The sequence below is a fragment of the Hyperoodon ampullatus genome, assembly GCF_949752795.1.
Source record: "Hyperoodon ampullatus genome assembly, chromosome: 2".
NCBI classification, from domain to species: Eukaryota; Metazoa; Chordata; class Mammalia; order Artiodactyla; family Ziphiidae; genus Hyperoodon; species Hyperoodon ampullatus.
Genome location: NC_136915.1, coordinates 27,593,896 through 27,615,638, shown reverse-complemented (window position 1 = coordinate 27,615,638; position 21,743 = coordinate 27,593,896). Strand labels below are relative to the sequence as shown.

General features: G+C 46.9%; 1 protein-coding gene across 1 annotated transcript in view; it reads left to right on the top strand.

Annotated features, from left to right (window-relative positions):
* Positions 1-21,743, top strand: part of CSMD2 (CUB and Sushi multiple domains 2) — a gene marked incomplete at both ends in the record, with an annotated part of 669,667 nt that overhangs the window by 633,672 nt on the left and 14,252 nt on the right. The window contains 9 exon segments of the mRNA XM_079698551.1: positions 4,158-4,331; positions 7,640-7,822; positions 11,923-12,099; positions 13,305-13,484; positions 13,870-14,043; positions 17,044-17,217; positions 17,547-17,620; positions 20,410-20,521; positions 21,095-21,274. Of these exon segments, the coding sequence (XP_079554677.1) occupies positions 4,158-4,331; positions 7,640-7,822; positions 11,923-12,099; positions 13,305-13,484; positions 13,870-14,043; positions 17,044-17,217; positions 17,547-17,620; positions 20,410-20,521; positions 21,095-21,274 (1,428 nt within the window).

The window sequence follows — 21,743 nt, the reverse complement described above, 5'->3', positions numbered from 1 at the left end:
GGCTGGTCTGTGTAAAGTGATGTGACTTGCAAAGCTAGGTTATAAAAGATATCCCACCTCCACCTGGCTTTCTTAGATCAGTCACTCTGGGGGAAGCCAGTCAAGCCTTCAGAGGAATGCAGCCACAGTCAACATCCTGGCTGCAACTTATGAGGGATTCTGAGTCAGAACCACCTGCCAAGCCACTCCCAAATTCCTGACCCACAGAAACCATGATCAGTAATGCATTTATTGTTGTCTAAGCTTTGGGGCAATTTGTTACACAGGAAGAGATAACTAACACAAATGGTAAACTATATAGCAGAAGCCAGCCAACTTTGGTTCCTGGGCTAAATCTAGCCTATGGCCTATTTCTGTATGGCCCTTAAGCTTAGAAGAGTTTTTATTTTTAATACTTTTAAAATATTGTACAAAAAAAAAGAAATAGAAGAATATGCAACACAGACAGTATGTAGCCTCAAAACCTAAAATAATTACTGTCTGGACAGTAATTAAAGAAAATGTTTGCTGACCCTGGTATACAGCAATGATAATGACCTACTGTTATATACAGCGTAGACGAATGTCACAGACATAATGTTGAGTGAAAGAAGCCAACACAAAAGAATATATACTATATGGTTCCATTTAAATAAAATTCAAGAACAGGCAAACTAATTAACGGTGTATGAAGTCAAGATAGTAGCTTAATTTGAGGAGGGAAGAAGAGAGATAGTGATAGAGGGCATGAAGGGGCTTCTGAGGCACTGGTGATATGCTTTTCTTGATCTGGGTAGTGTATTCACTTTGTGACAATTCATTAAGCTCTGTTTTTATGATTATTGTGTTTTTCTATATGTATGTTGCATTTCCATTAAAAAAGAATTTTTTTGAAAAATCATTTCAGAGTTAAAATTGGACAATTTCTGGAAGTCCAGAAATTTCTAGTAAACATAGAAGCATTTAAATTATAATTGTGGGCTCCATTCCTTCCAGAAAGAGAGAGTTCATCAGCAGTATTAAAGCAGTACTGCAGAAGGGAGTCAGTGACAGTGCTTGAGAGTGTGCCCTCTGGAGTCAATCTGCCAGGTTTCAAGAACTAATTCTACTGCTGAACAGGCCTGTGATCTTGCGGAAGTTACCCTGCCTCACCATGCCTCATTTTCTTCATCAGGAAGGTGGAGATAAAAACAGTGCCTACCTCATAGGGTTGTCTTAAGGAATAGATAGTGTAATCCTTGGAACTCACTGTATCAGTTACCTATTGCTGCGTAGTAAGCCATCTCAAAACTTAAAATAGCATCGATTTTTGTTTTCTCACAATTCTAAAGGTCAGGAATTTAGGTGAAGCTTAGCAGATATATTAATCTGGGTTCTCCAGAGAAACAGAATCAAAAACCAATAGGATATATATTTTTTTACATATATTTTATAGATAGATAGAATATATAGTATATATAGGTATGTAATAAGATCTATATCTATATAGATTTAAATATATGATTTATACCTATATATCTGTACCTATAGAAACCATGAGCCATCTATATATCTGCTTCTAAATATAATATATAATATATATTAAAATCATGTGAGCCAACTCCTTATAGATATAGATAGAGATACAAATATAGATAGATACATAGATAATAAGGAATTGGCTTATACAGTTTTGGAGGCTGAAAAGTCCCCAGATCTGTAGTGCACATGCTGGAGACCCAGGAGAGCAGATGGCATAGTTCCAGTCTGAGTCTGAAGGCCTGAGAACTAGGTAGAGCCAACGGTGTAAATTCCAGTCCAAGTCTGAGTCCAAAGGCAGGAGCTCAAAGACAGGCAGAGAGAATTCTCTCTTACCCCACTCTTTTGTTCTATTCAGGCCTTCAAGAGATTGGATGAGGCCCACCCACACTGGGGAGGGCAATCTGCTTTATTCAGTCTAGTCTGCCAATTTGAATGTTAATCTCATTCAGAAACCCCCACAGATACATACAGAATAATGTTGGACCAAATATCTGGGCATCCTGTGGCCTAGTCAAGTTGATACATAAAATGAACCATCCCAGCAGGGCTGGCTCATCTGCACCCAACGTGGTTCAGTTAGGACTGGAGGATCCAAAACAGATCCAAAATGACCCCATCTCCATGTTTGAGGACTTGCGGCTGGCTGTTCTCCACGTGGCCACTCTCTCCAGCAGGATGACATGGTCTTCTTTACTTGGAGGCTGGGTTCCTAGAGCAGAAGAGGAAGTTAAAGGATCTCTTAAGCCAGACATTCTGTTGATCAAAGCAAGTCCCAGGCCAACCCAGGTTCAAGGAGGGAGGAAATAAGAGACTCTACATCTGGGAGTGGGAAGAGTGGTAGGCCTGTGCCGGGATGGGGAGAGTTGTGGTGGCCGTCTTCGCAGACAGCCAGCCCTTTGGCCACCAGAGTACCTATCCTTCCCAGTTGCATGCCAGACCCCAAGGTTTAGTCCAAATCACTATCATCTCTTCTTGAACTACTGCATCAGCCCCCTCTTTTCTTGCCCCGCCCTAGAATGTTCTCCACACAGTAGACAGAATGATCTTGTTAAAATGTAAATCAGATCATATCACTCCAGTGGGGTCCCGTCATGCTTGTAATAAAGTCCAAATTCTATGCCATAATCTGGCTCCCAGTAACCTCTCCACCCATGTCTCCTTCAGTTCTTTCCTTGTTCGTTCTATTCCAGCAACCCTGGCTTTCTTGCTGTTTCGCGAACACCCCAGGCTCATTCCGGCCTCTGGGCTTTTCCACTCGATGTCCCTTCCCTCAGAATGCTCTTCCCCCAGATCTCACATGGCTGGCCTTTTCACATCACTCAGATCACTGCTCAAATGTTGCCTCAGAGAGATCTTCCCTGACCATCACCATCCTACTCAAAAACAGCTGCTCATCCCACCCTGAGCACCCTTTTCCTGATGCAGCTTTCTTTTCCTTCATAGCAACCCCTAGAATTACCTGTTTTCTTATTCATGGTCTCTCATCCTCACTAGAACATAACCTCCACGAGAGCATGGACTTTGTTCTCCCAAATACATATAACGGTGCCTCGCACTCAATACATATGTGTTGAGTAAATGAAAGAGCCTGGGATCAACCGTGGCAAGAACAATGCGAGGCAAACCCAGCGACGTCGACAGCACTGTCCTGCCCTGGCCCGTGCACCTCAGCTCTGCACTCTAACCCCATCACTGGTTTCCACAGTTACACTTTGGTGTCTCAGGAAAGGGAACTTGCAACAGAAGAGGACAAGTTGGAGACAACTGATGTGGGCAGCTGTGAGATGCATTTGGAGAGGACTCTAACTGGCCCTCATTCTGGATCCTGTGGCCAATGCTGACAGTCTCAGGATGACAGATCACCCATTTGTCCCTTTTTTAATTAATTTTTTGTTGGAGTATAGTTGATTTATGATGTTGTGTTTCAGGTGTACAGCAAAGTGAATCAGTTATACATATACATATATCTACTCTCTTCTAGACTCCATCCCACGTAGGTCATTACAGAGCACCGAATAGAGTTCCCTGTGCTATACAGTAGGTTCTTATTAGTTATCGATTTTATATAGACTACTGTGTATATATCAATCCCAGTCTCCCAGTTTTTCCCCTCCTTTCCCCCTTGGTAACCATAAGTTTGTTTTCTACATCTGTGACTCAATTTCTGTTTTGTAAATAGGTTCGTTTGTACCATTTTTTAAGATTCCACATATAAGCGGTATCATATGACATTTGTCTTTCTCTGTCTGACTTATATGTAGTTATACGTATACTATATGTACCACCTTTCTGCCAGAGACCTCTTGGTATGTCCTACAGCAGTGAGGAAATAGGGAGAGGTGAGCACAAGAGGCAAGAAAGAGAAGAAACGGATATTACTGTGTCCCTACTATGTGCTGAGCAGTTTCACATGTATTATCTCATTCAGCTCTTAAAACAACAGGTATCGCTCTGCAGTTCACAGATACAGAAACTGGACAGCGAGGTGGGTAGGCATTGTCTGCTGATGCTGAGTGGGTGTGCCAGCAGGAAGTTTGCTTCAGTAGATAACCCAGCTTCTCTTCTGCTCTTCTGTCGCCGTGAAAAGCCTAGCATGTGTCCTGTGATGATGATCCATCCTGGTGCAGAGTTGATGACATGTTTGCCCTTCCCCACAGTGGTGTCCTGTGGCCATCCGGGCTCCCCGCCCCATTCCCAGATGTCCGGGGACAACTATACTGCGGGGGCGGTCGTGCATTACAGCTGCACCAGCAAGCGGACTCTAGTGGGAAATGCCACCCGAATGTGTGGACTGGATGGACACTGGACTGGCTCCCTCCCCCACTGCTCAGGTATGGGCTCTGGTGTGGGAGAAGGGGGTCCAAAGGAACACCTGGCTGGGAGGCGAGTGAGCTCCCGAGGGTGTGAGTGTGACAGATGGACGGGAGGGAAGCAGACCTTCTGAACCCTCATCGCATCCCTCCCAGGCAGAGAGCACGGCTATCAGAGGTCCCAACTGGACTTCAGCCCTTGGTGGTCTGAGCCCAGCTTCATGCCCTTAGTCAGCACTGGCCAAGCCCATACGGCCAAGCCCATACAGCCAAGAGATTGCAAAACTAGTGAAGACGCAGTTTGTGAGGTCACCCTATGGCCAGAGTCCTGTCCAGACCTTATTACCATGAGGTCCCAGGAATAGTCCAAGCCTTCCTGTTGTTCAGCCCAGGTCCAAACCCCCTCCTGTGTTCTCTTCTTCCCTGTTTGGGACTCCTGGGCCTCAGCCTGCTTCCCTTTCTGTATCACCACCTCTCCCGTTTGTCCTGTGTCCTGACTGCCCAGTGAGTACAGTTCTTCCCTTTAGCACTAACACACCAGCCCCCAGACGTTTCCTATGAATGAGTTTGTTTTCCTGTTAATCTCTATGGGGACACGGAGAGATGTTATCAACACAGCACATGTAGCACATGTAGGGAACTGCCAAAGCTCCCGTGTCCATATTTCCAGATATTCATCTGTAATGTCATAAAAGAACAAAATATTTGAAATTGAATTGTCCCACCAATGAAGAAACTACTAAGCAAAAAAGTTAGCACCCCACAGCTTTCTTTTCTTTGGGGTGAGCCTGCCTGGCCCCAAGAAGGGATGCCACATGGGGTGTTGCCCACAAGAAGGCAGCTGTTCATGTAGCTTGACGTTCTTCAGGGGACCTACCATGGCACTGAAATTAACCCCTAAGCCTTCCCATGCCAGATGCCCTCTAGAGGTAAGAATCCTGACCTCCTCCTAATATAGAAGCCTTCTCCTCAAAGTGGGACTTCACCCACAAGATGTGCAGCTGCTCTTGCAGTTTGAAGTTCCCAGATGAGCCTGTCTTCCAAAATTTAGGGAACTGCCAGAATACCCACCAGATATTAGTCAGGGCTCCTAAGAAAGAAATTCCCAAAGCACTGGCCACTGTTTCAAAGGGTTGTGGGCTGCCCAGGACAAGCCCAGACACGTCACTCTGTTAACACCCAAGACTTTGGCCTCTCACCCTCATTAATCTCATTAATCACCCAGTTCATGAACTGGCAGGACTGTGTATGAGCCACTGGGACTCCTTTAGCCTATCAGCTGGGCCCCAGGCTCCTGTCTGTTTGGACTTGTATTGGAAGTGTCCTGGGGAGGCTGGCATGGGGACAAGGATCATGTATATTGAGGCCTCCAGAGTTGTCCACAGAGCAAGTTCCAGGAGGAAGAAGTATTCCACAGAAGAAAAGCATGCATTTCGCATCCAAATGCCCATTCAAGCATGCATTTGCCCCAGTCTCTTTGGTGAACAGTCCCTTTTGCATAAAGTCCTCCCTCTAGACGTTTCTCTAGGACATGGGACTAATGGTGTTCTTAAGGTCTGTTTTATGTATTTGGGGATCCTTGTTCTCCATGGGAAAAGGAAGTACAACGTAGGGGAGGAAGAAATCAGAAAGAAAGGCTTCAGCATCTCCAACCCATTAGCATATGTAACCCAACCACACAGTGTGTCTCCTGGCCCAAAAGCACAGAATCCAAAGTCTTTTCTCCCAAACTGTAATTGTCCTTCTCTGAAGTTGTTTTTGCAAAGGCTGTGAAATGACATACTGGAAATATTACAGAAACAATTCTTATAGATAACTAAGCTAGAAAACCTCTAAAACCTTTTCAACCCTGAGATTTCATAATTTTGTGACTACCTAAGTCCTGGTTCTGCATGTGGAAGAAGGGACTCTTCCTTGGCCACATCAAAGGTCAAGGGGAGACTAGAAACAAGCTGACACCTTGGGAACATGAAAAAGTAAGAAGCAGAAAAGAACCTTCAGAAGACATGGACCTCACTCATTAGGGGATATGTTGCGTTAAGCTGTTTGATCCCCAATCCTGAATATTCTGAAGAATAGTTTGCAATCTTACTTCTCCCGTGTCTTCCTCAAGGATGACAGACACTTAGAAGAAGAGTATCATGGGCAGAGCTTTCCTGGAGACCTCTGAGGACAGGAGTAGAAGGGATTCCATAAATACTAAGGCTGAGGAATGAATGAATCTTAAATACCTTAGATAAGAAAGTGAAGGTGGAAAAAATAGGTGATTAGGAAGTAACGCTAGATCTGTACTAGTGAGTGGGATATAATTCCACCAGTGATACAGATATCATCTTTTGCAACATCATCTCCTGTCAGTCTTAAAAGATACACATTCAGGAGTTCCAGGGTCAGATTTTCAAACCTCATTCTGTACAGTCAGTGCACCCAGATGGTGCATAATAGAAGTCATAAGTCCCTGGGCCATAAAGGACATGCAGAGATTTCTGGCATTTGAGACACACTTCAGGAAGTTCATTGCCTACCTCTGCAGTGTCATCATCTTGCTGATGTACCTCTTCAGTAAAGAGTCAACAGTTGCCACCTGCCCCCATGGTACAGTATTCTGTCCCAGACTTCCTTATATCGTTGAAACAGAGGCCAAACACTGCAGTGGGGACTGTTCTGTCCGATAATGCCCAGGATCTGGGAGTCCACCCTCAGGCCTGTTGTTTAACAGTGCTGGCTTCAGCTGAGGCCAGCTAGCCAGTGAGGGAGAGAGAGCGACTCACCATCAGGGCTGCCTTCAAGGGGACCCTGTACTGCCTGTTGCATGAGCCACATCCTGGAAAACGTCAAAAGATAAGAAAACCTGGCCAAGTGTGATAGGCTTTCTTTTTTCAAGTGTTTTAGTTGAAGGCTGAATGAATCCCCCTTCCATGGTAAGGAGCAGAATGAGGAACATGGGGTTGTATAGTATTCTCATATTCTGAGACTAGACTGGAAAAGGAAATAATCCCAAAACTGAGAGGAAGATACATTAACAGTGAATGGTGGGGTACACATGGCTTAAGCCCCTTGTGGTCAAGATGTTACTATCGATGCCTACACATGTGGATTCACGAGGAGGTGCATTCCACATCACTAAGGCAGGAGCCTGTCCTGGTGACTGCACTAAGGCAGGAGCCTGTCCTGGTGACTCAGGCTAGACACACGGTCAGTTTCACTGCCCTCATTCTCAGGGCCCACTGCCCTTCCTTAGCATCAGCCCAGCATCTTTCTCTCTCCAAGTTCTCCACTCCCTTTCCTGCCATGCTAAAAACAACGGGGTTTTTGGTTCTGGTCCATAGGAACCAGCATGGGAATCTGTGGTGACCCTGGCATCCCAGCCCATGGCATCCGTTTGGGAGATAGCTTTGCCCCAGGCAGCCTGATGCGCTTCAGCTGTGAAGCTGGCCACGTACTCCGGGGATCATCAGAGCGAACTTGTCAAGCCAACGGCTCGTGGAGCGGCACGCAGCCTGAGTGTGGAGGTAATGTATGTGACCATTCTGCTTCTCCCCTCTGCCGGCCCCAGGATCTTCCCCCATTTTCCTACTCGCTAGTGCCTGCCCTCACATACACAGATAAAATCCAGGGCCCCATTTGAACCCTTGGCATGGTGAATAGCGGGCATCAACAGAGAGTTCATGTTCATCTCATTAGTAATCCAAAGGCAAACATATTCCCCACTTACCTAAGAAGGGAAGACACCAGGATAAACTAAGTTAAGCACATTTGTGCATTTATTTCCATACAGTTTCATTCAACAACTGTGTGCCAAATACTGTAGTATAGGCTAGAGACACAATGGTGATGGAGACAGACCCACTTTGCCCTCTTGGAGCTTACAGTTTAAGGGAAAACACTGTGTTTAAATAGCATCCAAAGTGCCAAACGAAATACAGATCCAGCTTTTAAAAATCCTTTAAAAGTAATATAAGCTCTGAATGATGGTTCCTGAGGTAGGCCCAGTAGGGAAAATATATTTCTCCACACACTTCTAAGTTTCTGGGGAAAAAAAAAAAACCTCTTTTTTAAAACCTCTCTCCCTAAAGTCCAACTTTTTGTACCTGCTCCCCAAATTTCTCCCTCCCTCCCTCCCTCTCTCCCTCTCTCTCTCTCTCTGTCTCTCCCTCTCTCTCCCCATCTCTCTAAAATACAACCTGCATAGCACTCTCCTAGTTAGGAAGCAGTTTAACAGTAAGAGGAAGATTGACTGAGGTGTTGGAAGAGGAAGGACGCAATATGAAATCATCATCTAGCAAGGGAGGAGTGGGAATGGAATAGGGAAATGTATAATTGCCAGGCAGCACTGAGGGCTCATTAAGGTAAGAGCCATTAACATAAAGTGACAGTAGTCAGCATCGGTCTGGGTTTTTGTTCAAACACATTTAGCTACATAGTTTCAGGCACAGGGTAGGTGAAGCATTAGGTGTAGGATTGGGGTTTTATTAGGCAACTAAGACATTGAAAGAAAGTGGCAAGGAAGATGAGGGTATACACAAAGCAGTGATTATGATAAATCTTAGCATCTAAGCTGGGTAAGGAGGGGACGGGTTTATGAGTGGAGTAAGGGGCTGTGAAAAGGTGGTAGGATCCGTGGATTATAAGTCCCAATCACCAGAGAACGAATTCCAGAGGGAGCGAGCTAAAGAAATAAAAGGCAGTGGTTAGAGAATGGGCTGCATGAAACTGAGATTGTGACATAGTCCTGAAGAGCAAGGGGAGATGCTCTGGCCCATGATCAGGGGACAACAGTGATAGAAATGGAGTCAGTGCCTTCGCCCACTTGTCTCTCCAAAGTCCTGCCTTTCTGGGGGTGCAAAGTTAGTTTTTATAGGATTTCCTAGGCATAGTAAGAGAGGTCTGTGGTACTGAGAGAGTGTTTTGGCAGGGGGAGACTTCAGTATATTCTCAAATATCCACTGTGACCCAGGTTCCCTTTCTTGCCACTCAGGTCCCAGGATGGAGTCAGCCATCAATGTCAGGAGTGTTCAGGGAACAGAAAGTGGGCAGCTGAGAGTTTGGACCTGGAAGCAAATATTTGTTGAGTGAGTGTATGTGTAACATGTACACAGCTCTTTGTGACTTCCCTTGACAAGCTCCCACTTATCTTTTAAGGCTCTACTCAAATTCTTATCTCCAGCCCCAATAAACTGCTCTCTTTTTAGTGCTTTTTTTCCTTCAAGTGTAGCACTTATTACATCATATTTTAATTCATCTGTTTATAGGTAGGTTCTTAAGATAGACTGGGCTCCTCAAGGGCAGGGGACATGGCTTGGTCACCACTGCATATCCAGCACCTAGGCAGCACAAATACTTGTTGAGTGGATGGATGATAGGGCCTATCTGTTGTGCTAATTACATAGGAATCATTTTGTAGATCTGACTCTGGGACTATGTAAATGTTGTACATACTTATAAAATAAAATTAAATGAAAGATTAGAAACAAGTACTCTCCGAATATCAAATCAAAATGGAAACAAATGAACTTAACTATGTATCAAGTTGGTGATTTAATAACCCAGAGAATTATTTCAGTTGACTTGAAAAAATGAAATCTGACTATGGTACATATATCCTAAGGACAAAGAACTACAATGAAATCTTAAACTGTTTTTTGCAATCATATTGCTAGTAATAAAACTGGTATTACTATTGTGAAACTATTATGTATATAATACCATAATATATATGGATAAAACAAGTTAAAATTATTTATTGTCATTAAGAACCAAGATTTTCAACATAAAAGGGATATATAAAAATCAGAAATTTCGGGCTTCCCTGGTGGTGCAGTTGTTGAGAGTCCGCCGGCCGATGCAGGGGACACGGGTTCGTGCCCCGGTCCGGGAAGATCCCACATGCCGCAGAGCGGCTAGGCCCATGAACCATGGCCGCTGAGCCTGCGCGTCCGGAGCCTGTGCTCCGCAACGGGAGAGGCCACAACAATGAGAGGCCCGCGTACCGCAAAAAAAAAAATAAATAAAAAATTTAAGGAAAAACTCAATTCTAAACTTGGCTTGGTAATATCAGCATAAAGTCATAATGTATTTTCAATTTGAAAAGTTATTTTCCCAGACTAAAAGTCTAGAATCAATGACCAGCTCAGTAACAATGAGTACCCTTAATGCCCAGATTGTAGTTTTTAAATCCATTGCCCATTCAAAGGAAACAGAGCTCTTTAGAGAAATGGCTGATTCCAGGACTGGGACAGGATATATGCAAGATGAACATGGAAAATCTTATTACAACAAGGAATCTACCAAACACAAGTGGGTCATGTCAAAGGAACTCAGGAGCCAACTTGAAGGGGCTCCCACTAGTCAAAGATGGGATAATTTGAGCGTCCATAAGAATAAAAGTGGCAACAGATGGAAACATAGCAAATAAGCTCAAATCTGTGAATTCAAATATTGTCCTTTGGAACTTGCTAGGGAACCAACTCATTGTTCTCACGTCTGATTTAAAAAAAAAAGAAATCAGGGCTTCCCTGGTGGCGCGGTGGTTGGGGGCCTACCTGCCGATGCGGGGGACACGGGTTCGTGCCCCGGTCTGGGAAGATCCCGCATGCTGCGGAGCGGCTGGGCCCGTGAGCCATGGCCGCTGAGCCTGCGCGTCCGGAGCCTGTGCTCCGCAGCGGGAGAGGCCGCAACAGTGAGAGGCCCACGTACCGCAAAAAAAAAAAAAAAGAAAAGAAATCAAGCATTAATCCAGCCGTCCTATATGAACTCTATTTCTGGGTAAGCAAATATTTGATGATAGACAAGTTCTTAAACACCAGCTAAAGCAGAAAGAATTATAGAATTAGAATGTCACCATTTCTATCCCCTAATGAAATAACGAATCTGGTCAACAATATTTAATTTCTGGTAAAACCATTAAGTGACAACTAATAGGAACTTTATAATGCCAGATGAGGCAGGCAGACCCGACCCACTGGTCAGCCTCAACATCACTAACAAGGAAACAACCAGACATTCTGTGCCTCCTGATGTGATAAGAAAAACACAAAACCTTTGAAAAGTACCTTTGCCAAAAAGTAGAACTTGACTACAGTAACTACAGGGGACAGAGGAATATGCTGAACAATGCCTCATTGGTGCAGTTAGTAAAATCCAGAAAGTGGGAGATTCTACCGGATAAATGCCCTGATTCATGTAACAGATAAATTGTAGGAGAGGGTAATCCAGTAATCTCTGGATTCAGAGTCTTAGAGACATGCCAACCAAATGTCATGTGTGGACTTTATTTGGATCGTGATTCAAACAAATCAACTGTAAAAAAGAGATAGACAGAAACACTAAGCACTGATTGGATATTTGGTGATATTAAGGAATTGTTTAAAATTTTAGGTGTGATAATAAAACAGATATAGTCTTTAATTTTTAGAAATCATAAAAAATCTCTACAGGTCTCTCCTCCCTCCTCCTTCTAAGGGGGAGATGATCCGACATGAAAGCATCCCAAGAGGCATTTCAATCCACAGGGTCCTTACATAGCACGAGGTCTTCACTCTGGGCAGGGCCCAGCCCCCCAGAGGATGCCTGCTCTTGTTCTGATGAATAATGTGTCCTTTCGGCTTCCTAGTGATCTCTTGTGGGAACCCCGGGACTCCAAGCAATGCCCGAGTCATGTTCAGCGATGGCCTGGTTTTCTCCAGCTCCATCGTCTATGAGTGTCGGGAAGGCTACTACGCCACAGGCCTGCTCAGCCGGCACTGCTCGGTCAATGGCACCTGGACAGGCAGCGACCCGGAGTGCATAGGTGAGAACCTCTGGGCTCCATGGCAAATGGTGGCCAAGGCAATCGGGCTTCTCCGTGCCAAAGAAGAAGGTTGTCTGGAGGAGACTGGGAAGGCTGGCTGACATGGTGGGACTTGACCCTGAATGAGAATCATACAAATAGCCTCCACTTACTGGGCACATAGCATGTGACAGCCACTGAGCTAAGTGCTTTGTTTCACATGCATCACATCTTTTGATTCTCACCACAACCCCATGAAGTAGATACTATTAGCTCTACTTTATGTATGAGACAACTGAAGCTCAAAGAGGTTGAGAATATATAATTATTTGCTATCTCTCAGACTCTAGCCAGTTCCTTGGGCTTTCTTTTTCTCTTTTAGGGAAAACCCCCAGTGCTCAGCCTGATTCTCTTTCCACCTTAAAGCTGCTGCCATCTACCATCTTTGTTAGTTCCTTCTCTCCCTTGGACCCAACCCCACCCCAGCCTGGCTCCCCTTTCTTGCTTCTCTTAAGGGCAGCTCCAGATCCTTTTCCTTGAAAAGCAAATCACTGTGGGGCCCAGATGGAAGGAAGTGATAAGATAAGGGAATCTGACAACATTCTCCCTTTCAAAATCCTAGCTGTGATTTCAGGCTGCATTTGAAATCCCCTGTCAAGTTCACTTTTGTTCTGAGGCCAGAGCTCACCAAACCCCACCCTCACTTGATACCGTAACATCGGTATGACCACTGCATCGGTCACAAGACCCTCCTCCTAGGCCACTGGACCCACAGAGGTCTCCTGGGCAGAAGAGCAGGCAGTAAGATGCCCTTTCCAGCGAAAAATCGTCTTATGTGGTCCGTCAACACATCTTAAGCTCTTCAACCTGGAAACGTCCCTCTCCTTGGACCCCAGCCTCATTTATGAAGCGAGCCCTCTGGATACTGCCTCTTAGAGGTGTGGGCTTTAAATGAAAAAGATGGGTTTCCCAGCCCAAGTTGCTGGGGTGTGTAAGGATGGTGCGGGCAAGGATGGGAGATGTAAGACAGCCTTTGCAAGCAGACTTGGCTGCGGGGACTTAGAATGGATGGTGCCCAACTAGGAACCGGGGAGGGGACAGGACATCCCTACCCTGACAGCTTTCCTTCCCAGACACGTGCAGGGAGTGATAGGGATGGTGTTGGGGTGCTGGGGAGAGGGGGGGTCTGTGCTCAGAATGAGCAATGCTCTATCTCCTCATCCCAGTCATAAACTGTGGCGACCCTGGGATTCCAGCCAATGGCCTCCGGCTGGGCAGTGACTTCAGGTACAACAAAACTGTGACCTACCAGTGCATCCCTGGCTACATGATGGAGTCACATAGGGTGTCCGTGCTGAGCTGCACCAAGGACCGGACGTGGAACGGCACCAAGCCGGTCTGTAAAGGTGTGTCTGGGGACTTCAGATGTGGACACAAGGACAAAGAAGGTACAAAAGTCTTGAACATCTAGAAGGGAGGGTGTGATGAGGCAGAGCCCTAACATCTTATCGGGGGGTGTGCAAGGTGAGGAGTGGTCCCTGAACATCTGCAGGGAGGGAGTGGGAAGGTCCTGGGCCTTGAACATTGAGGGCAGGGCCGTGCAGAGAGGAGTGGGTTGTCGTAAGGTGCAAAAAGCCCAAGCTCCCAAAGGAAGAGGGGGCGTTCCTGCTTCCTGACACTTAGCCCAGACTCCCGGCGGGCACAGGGAGCCAGTGACATCTGTGCCGGCGGCCACTAGGGCCTGGTTTCCCCCGGCAGCCCCAGCACTCAACCTGCTTTGGTCTCCCCCAGCTATCATGTGCAAACCGCCTCAGCTCATCCCCAACGGGAAAGTGGTGGGGTCCGACTTCATGTGGGGCTCAAGCGTGACGTATGCCTGCCTGGAGGGGTACCAGCTCTCCCTGCCTGCGGTGCTCACCTGCGAGGGAAACGGGTCCTGGACTGGAGACCTGCCTCAGTGTTTCCGTAAGTCGCTCATGGGGGCCTCCGAGGTGTCCCATCTGCTGGCTCCATCCTCTTCCCTCCTCTGCTGGTCTGCTTCTAGAGCTCTGCTGCTAGGAGGCCTAGAATGGAGGTCCCCGGCCCAAAATCAGGGAGGAGCTTTGTCAAAGACACTATTAAAGGGCTTCCCTGGTGGCACAGTGGTTGAGAGTCCGCCTGCCGATGCAGGGGACACAGGTTCGTTCCCCGGTCCGGGAGGATCCCACATGCCGCGGAGCGGCTAGGCCCGTGAGCCATGGCCGCTGAGCCTGCGCATCCGGAGCCTGTGCTCCGCAACGGGAGATGCCACAGCAGTGAGAGGCCCGCGTACCGAAAAGAAAAAAAAAAAAAGATACTATTAAAGAAGAAAGGGATTTTAAAGGAAGGATATGAGACTATCTTAATTGAGCCCTGGCTCCTCTCACTGTGTGGAGTCACAGTGGAAGGAAATTAAGCCAGAGATAAAGGAGGTGTTTCTTAACCTGAAAGGTCGTTAACTGGATGCGCTAGAGCCCAAAGCTGGGGTGATAGACAGGCAAGCGGGGCAGTGCTAGAAACATGCCTGTCTTCAAGGAAAATACCCTGCACAGAAGAGACGCTGGGGCCCTTGTGATTTTCTGGTGAGAGAGTTATTTCTGATCTACCTGGCCCGATTGTGTCTCAAAGAGCCTCAAGTCCATGCCAGGGCTCATTTCTTACCGAGTCCCCCAGAGAAGCAGGTTCCAGGTCACTTATTCTTGCCTTACCCCATAATCTGGCTCTGGAACTTGGACAAACAGTAGGACCTGTTTTTCCTTTCTACTTGGCATTTGTCTAATGCTGCAGAAAACTATCAGCTACACATGACACTGTTTGGAGACCTCTGAAAATTTACTTCAGTTTGGGAAATTTCAGCAGAGACAAGGGCCAGTAAAAGTGGACACAGGAAAGGCAGCATGTGGTGTGTGGTTAACCCCTTAGACTTTCGTATTCCTCCAGGGAAACATTAGGAAGGGAGCAAGACTCCAGGTTGAGTCTGGACTCAGAAACCTTGCTTTTTGTCTTGAGAAATAGCTGAATTGCTTTTTAACAATGAATTATGGTTATTGTTTAAAAAAAAAACCCAAAACTGTACTATATCCAAAAATACAAAGAAGAATGAGCTCTCACTGAACCCTCCTTCCCAAAGATAGCCATAGTTAGGCTTGTCATACTTCCACACAATCACTATGCGTTTTTGCATGTATAGCAGTATGTATGCAATTTTCTATATAAATGGTATTGAACCATGCTCTTCACAACTTGTATTCATTCACAGGCCATCAGACCCTTGCTCTATCAATACATACTAATCTATACATCATCCTTTTTAATGGCTTTAAAGAATTCCCTTGTTATATATGCCACAACTGGTTTAATCTTCTCCTACTGGTGATGAAGTTGGGTTTCTCCAATCTAATCATGTTAGAAGCAGTTCTGCAATATATAGCCTCGAAAGTAGCATTTCTTTATGCTTGTGTTGAAGTCCTAGGAGTGAGGATGCTGGGCCAATTGGTGTGCACGCTATACATTTTGACGCATGTTGCCAAACTGTCTTCTAAAAATGGTGTCCCAGTTTACACTCCCACCAGCAGTTGATGAGAAGATTTCTTGACTCACACCCTCACTAACAGTTGATTTTGCCAATATTCTTAATATTTACCAGCCTGAGGAGTTTAAACAAATATCTCATTGTTTTCATTGCCATCACATTGCTTCTTAGCCAAACTGAGCTGCTCTTTGTCATCCACTCGTATTTCTTATTCTTTGAGTTGCCTCTTCCGGGGTGTGGTGACTTCCAATTGGCTCAGCCTTTAACTGACTTCTGATTGCTCCATCCAGACTCCGCAGCTTCCAGGGCCAGGCTTCCATTTGATTTCACATCTGACTGTGAACCTCATGACTCTATGTAAAGACACACACACACACCATAGCATAAAGAAGGTTCCTCACGCTTGAAGTGATGTCTTGGGGAACTTGGCCTTCCACAGTCAATTTTTTTTTTTTTTTTTTTTTTTTTTTTTTTTTGTGGTTCACGGGCCTCTCACTGTTGTGGCCTCTCCCGTTGCGGAGCACAGGCTCCAGACACGCAGGCTCAGCGGCCATGGCTCACGGGCCCAGCCGCTCCACAGCATGTGGGATCCTCCCGGACCGGGGCATGAACCCGTGTCCCCTGCATCAGCAGGCGGACTCTCAACCACTGCGCCACCAGGGAAGCCCCCACAGTCAATTTTTAAAGATGCTCTCTGCTGATCCAAATGAAACGGGCACACCCAGATGCTGCTCACTGCAGGGTAAATACACAGTCCATGGAAAGGCATTTGGCAATACGCATCAAGAGCTGCGAACACACTCAAACCCTTAAGGATAGTAAGTTCACTCCTAGAGAATTCCCCTAAGAAAATAATACAAGTTAAAGAAAAGCCATAAGAAACTTTATAATAATAGAAAATGCCTAATGTGAGGGTTAGGATAATCATGTTACACCATCTCATTGCGAATTTACGTAGCCAATAAGTGATAATGATGTCATAAACACGGGAAATGTGTACAGAATATCAAGTGAACAAAGCAAGGGTGACAGCACCTGGACATCAGGTTTGCAGCCACGCACAAGTTTCCATACAACTGAACAAACACTAGAAGGGAATGAGCACAAAAATGAACAAGATGTTTTGGGTAGTACGATGATAGTTTATTTTTTCTCCATGTTCTAGACTTCCTGTAATGTTACTCTATTACATGGATATGGTTATTAATAAGCATTTGAATGTGGAAAGGAGAGGAAACACACAGCAGCGCTGAGGCAGGTGTAATCATTGACCCAGGGCTGCCCCACAGCCAGAGTTCAAGTGGAACCAAGAGGAAAGCAGTACAAGGACCAAAGGCTGGGTGGGGGTTAAGGGGGGCGAGCAGACTGAGTTCTAGAAAGCAACTTGGACCTGCCCTTCTCCCTCGTCTTCCCAGCTGTGTTCTGCGGAGATCCTGGCATCCCGGCCCATGGCAGGAGAGAGGACCGAGGCTTCTCCTACAGGTCTTCTGTCTTCTTCTCCTGCCAGCCCCCTCTGGTGCTGGTGGGCTCTCCACGGAGGTTCTGCCAGTCAGATGGGACGTGGAGTGGCACCCAGCCCAGCTGCATAGGTGAGAGGTGACCGGGAGCAGAGTGTCCCAGCTGGTGGGCATCCTTCTTTGGGTCCCGAGATGATGAATTTTCTTCCCGGTCTTCATCGGTCTCATCTGCAAAAAGGGGTGAGCACTCCTCTAAGCTACTTAGAACAGAAGGTGAAGTAGCCAGAGCTCATGTGCTGCCGGGAATCATCGTCAGCCGGGGCATGACTCCGGGGGGAGATTCCCAAGGGCAGGGAAGTCAGGGCGTGACTCCATCCTCTATCCTGCATCTGTTTCTCAGAGTGAGCAGGGGCGATGAAAGCTTCCGTGACCATGGTCTGTTTCTTTGTTTTGCAATCCAGACCCCACGCTGACCACGTGTGCAGACCCTGGCGTGCCACAGTTTGGGATCCAGAACAATTCCCAGGGCTACCAGGTAACGAGGTCAACCGAGATCCGGCCTTTCTGCCTTCTGTCCCTTCTTGTCACTGTCCTCAGTCTCAGAGGACTCAGGAGAGCACTAGGGGGCATGAGACCTTGGAAGCTGGAGAGAGAAAGCAGCCTGCTTCTTCAAGCCAGGCTGCACAGCACGCCCCCTCAGAAACAGGCAGGCGTTTACACCAACCCGAGAAGCTGATGTGGAAGAACAGACTCACGTGTAGCTCCACAGGCACTTCCCAGCAGCCCCTTGTGACTGGGGCAGGGACGGAAATGAGACAGATGGATCTTCTGTCCCCAGGGCACCCATACCCTACGGGGCTCAGACAGGGTGGTGGGAGCCAGCAAGTGCCACATGGGAGACAGTCTCCTGCCCAGTGGGCCCATCCCAGCAGGATACAGGCTCCAGGGACACATCTCAGAATGCGCTTCAAAAGGAAAGGATGTGGACAGCCTGGATGGGACCCTCTGAGCATAAGGAAGCAGGAAAGTATGGGTGTGTTCAAGGCAGGACAATGAACTGGAGCCCCCAATGTGCCCAGGGGATATCAGGGACTAAGCCAGCAATGGCGGGTTGGGATCTTACCTAGTAATGGGACTTATCAAATATTTACTGCCGTGAACTATTCTAGGTGCTAGGAATACAGTGGGAACAAGACAGGCCAAGCGCCTGCTCTACGGGAGTTCCCTGGCTGGTGACAATATATAAACAAGATCACTTCTGTGAGCGATAGGCGTTACACATGGCACAATATAAAAGGGTGTGACGGGGGTGGGGAGGGTTGCTGTTTTAGGAAGCAGAGTGAGGGAAGAGGCCTCCTAAACTTGAACTGTGGCGCCCATGGTGGGAAGCGCCAGCCCTGTGCAGAGCTGGGTGGGCGTTCCCAGCAGAGGCAACGGCCAGGGCAGAGGAGCGCTGAGGCAGGGAACTTGGCAGGTGGCAGGACTAGAAAGCTGGCCAGCCAGTGGGTCGGGAGCATAAAGAGGAGAAGGACATGAAGCCGAAGAGCTAGGCTGGGTTTGACAACCACCTGGCACTGCCTTGTGAAGTTAAATATTCACACATCCTATGACCCAGAGTAAGCAACCCCAGAGACGCTCTCGTACATGTTACCAAGAAATGAGAAAAATCCTGGTGTAGTCTCAGGAGGCTTCATCACACAGCAGTGACAACTAAGGAACTATAGCTCCACACACATGGATGACTGTTAGAAACATAGTATTGAACGTCAAAAGAGATAGGATACTATTTCTAGAAAGATTAAAACCAAGAAAAATTTATATTGTTTAGAGATATATGTGGGCATATGTGATAGAATTATTTTTTAACTAAGCAAGGAAATGAAAAACACAAAATTCAAGAGACTGGTTTTCACCGAGGGAAGCTGAGGAACAGGGCAGGGAAGGAGCACGCAGATGACAAACCTGTCAATGATGTTCTAACCCTTAAGTTGAGTGCTGGGCTCCACTTAAGGTGTCCATTTTATTATGATGATTCACGTCTGTATATGTGCCATATATTCTTTTCTATGCACCAAATATCACATAATAAATTTTGAAAAGAGATGGGCATGGACCAGGTCATATAGGGCCTTGAGACCATGATAAGCATTTTGGATTTTATTCTAAATGTCATAGGAAACCATTTGAAGGTGACTTCATCTGATCCATCATTTGAACTATCACTCAGGACCCTGAGGAGAGGATGAACAATAGGGGTTAAGAATGGAAGCGCTTAGACAAATAGGACATTATTGCAGCATCTTGAGAGAAAGATGAGGGTGGGACTGAGCCGGGGTAGCGACAGTGGACATAGAGAGATGTGAAGGGGTCGGGAGGTATTTTGTCGGTGGAACCAAAAAGACTTCTTGAAGGATTGAATGAAGGGATTGAAGGAAAGGGAGAAATCAAGGACAACTTGAAGTTTTTGACTTGCACAACTGGGTGGATAGGGGTACCATTTGCTGAACGAGGTGATGGGCGTGGAGGAAGGGGGTAGAAATTAGGTTTCACCTTGCGTTTCAATTTGCCCCCAGAGGTAACAGAGACACGTGAGTGTTTTGAGCTGGGAAATAGTGTGATCCGAGTTGCAGTTTAGGAAGCTGATCTGGCAGCATGGTGCCGCACGGATTAGAGATGGAGAGATGGAGCTGGTGGCTTCAGGGAATGTCAAGTCAGACGGTGAGGGGCTAGTGGAGCAGAGGGAGGGATGCAGGGAGGGTAGCAATTCTGCTCAAGAGATTTTTCACAAAGCATAGCTCCAGATTCTATAGGGGACATGTCCTAAAAGAATTTATAGATTCATGGAGGGAAGAGACACACACAGTAATATTCTACTTTGCACAGTTCTTCACATTTCATAAAATGCTTTCAAATCTACCCTCACATTTGAGTGTCACGACATTCCAGTGTAGTGTGGCAGGGCTGCTCATCCCAACTCTACACAGGAAGGCTAAGGTGTAGAGAGTTTCGTGCAGCCTGGCATCCACTGAGTAAATATAGATACCAGAACTCAAACCCAGGGTCTTCTGATTCTGGGTCAGGCACTCAGCCCCCCGCAGCAGAATATGATATATCCCATGAGAGTGTTGATCTGGCCCAGGGAATTGGGTGAGGCCTTGTGGATGAGGCATAACGTAAGCTGCCTCAAGGGATAAATAAGATTTAATCAGGCAGAGAAACAGAAGGGTGGGTAGGAGTAATGTCGTGGGAAAGTAAGCAGTCAGGTGACAGGTATGAAGCGTCGCTGGATGGAAGGTGATTGTGGGAACTTCGTCCTGGCCACAGGTTGGAAGCACCGTGCTCTTCCGTTGTCAGAAAGGTTACCTGCTCCAGGGCTCCACCACCAGGACCTGTCTCCCCAACCTGACCTGGAGCGGAACCCCACCCGACTGTGTCTGTGAGTGCAAACTTCACCTACAGCCCAGACACCTCCTCCTGGCAACTCATATTCTCCCCCAGCTGGGCATCTAGGCAATGCTTGAGTGCTCTGAATGACAGAGCTCACAACTCCTCACTGGGCCCAGTACTGGTTTCTTTGTACTCCTTACCCCTTGGAGCCCCACAGAAGATATTTACACACAGAAGCCTTTCTGATATTTGAAGGCAATTCCTATGCCTTCGCAAAGAAAAAGAAAGAACTTTCCCATGGCAGGAAATACTAACAACTACAAGGCCTGCCCTCAGGATGGAAGATTTCAGGCTTTTGACCATAATTACTCCTTTTCCCTCAGGAAAATTGCTGCAGGTTTAGGTTCCCCCAGGGTTGACTGAGCCAATATCCACAGGATCTCCATCTTGGCCTCTCGTATAGACATCAAGGCTGGGGTGGGGCTGGGGCTGGGGAGGGGATGCTGGACCTGAAAGGGACCCATAAGGGAAAGGAAGGGGGTGGTCCATCAAGGAACAGGGGAGTGGTGGAGAGGCCTCCTGGAGACCCTCGTCTCCCAGCAGCGTCTTCCCTGTCATCCAGCCCACCACTGCAAGCAGCCGGAGATGCCGACCCATGCCAACGTTGGGGCCCTGGACTTGCCCTCCATGGGCTACACACTCATCTATTCCTGCCAGGAGGGCTTCTCCCTCAAGGGTGGCTCCGAGCACCGCACATGCAAAGCAGATGGCAGCTGGACAGGCAAACCACCCATCTGCCTGGGTGAGTGTGCCCCCTCGGTGAGCTTCTCCAGGGTGGGGGGCCAAAGGGGACAGCTGAGCTTGAGTGAAAGAGGGCCAAAGAGAAGAAAGAAATGTGATTTCCGGAAGCTGGTGCCTGCTTCTGATTTTCTGAGGTGTTGAGTCTAGGAGATGAAACCAGAGTAGTCTAAAGAGGCACAGAGTGAAGCCATCCCAAGTTTTACCTTGCTACCTTCTGCTTGAGCTTAAACACTCTGCCCAGTGGTAAGTATACAGTAGTCTAAGGATTATACTTAATCATCAGACGGAGAAAAGCTCTGTGTTCCACTAAACTGGAATAACACGTTATGCATATATGCATATCATAACCTTGATAAAACTACCCACTCACAGGTCCCTCAGGGTTACTGTGATGTCTCGGACCTCCCTCCCCCTCTTCTTCATTCATTTGTTCTCTATTTATTGAGTATTATCACTGTGCGTGGCTGTGC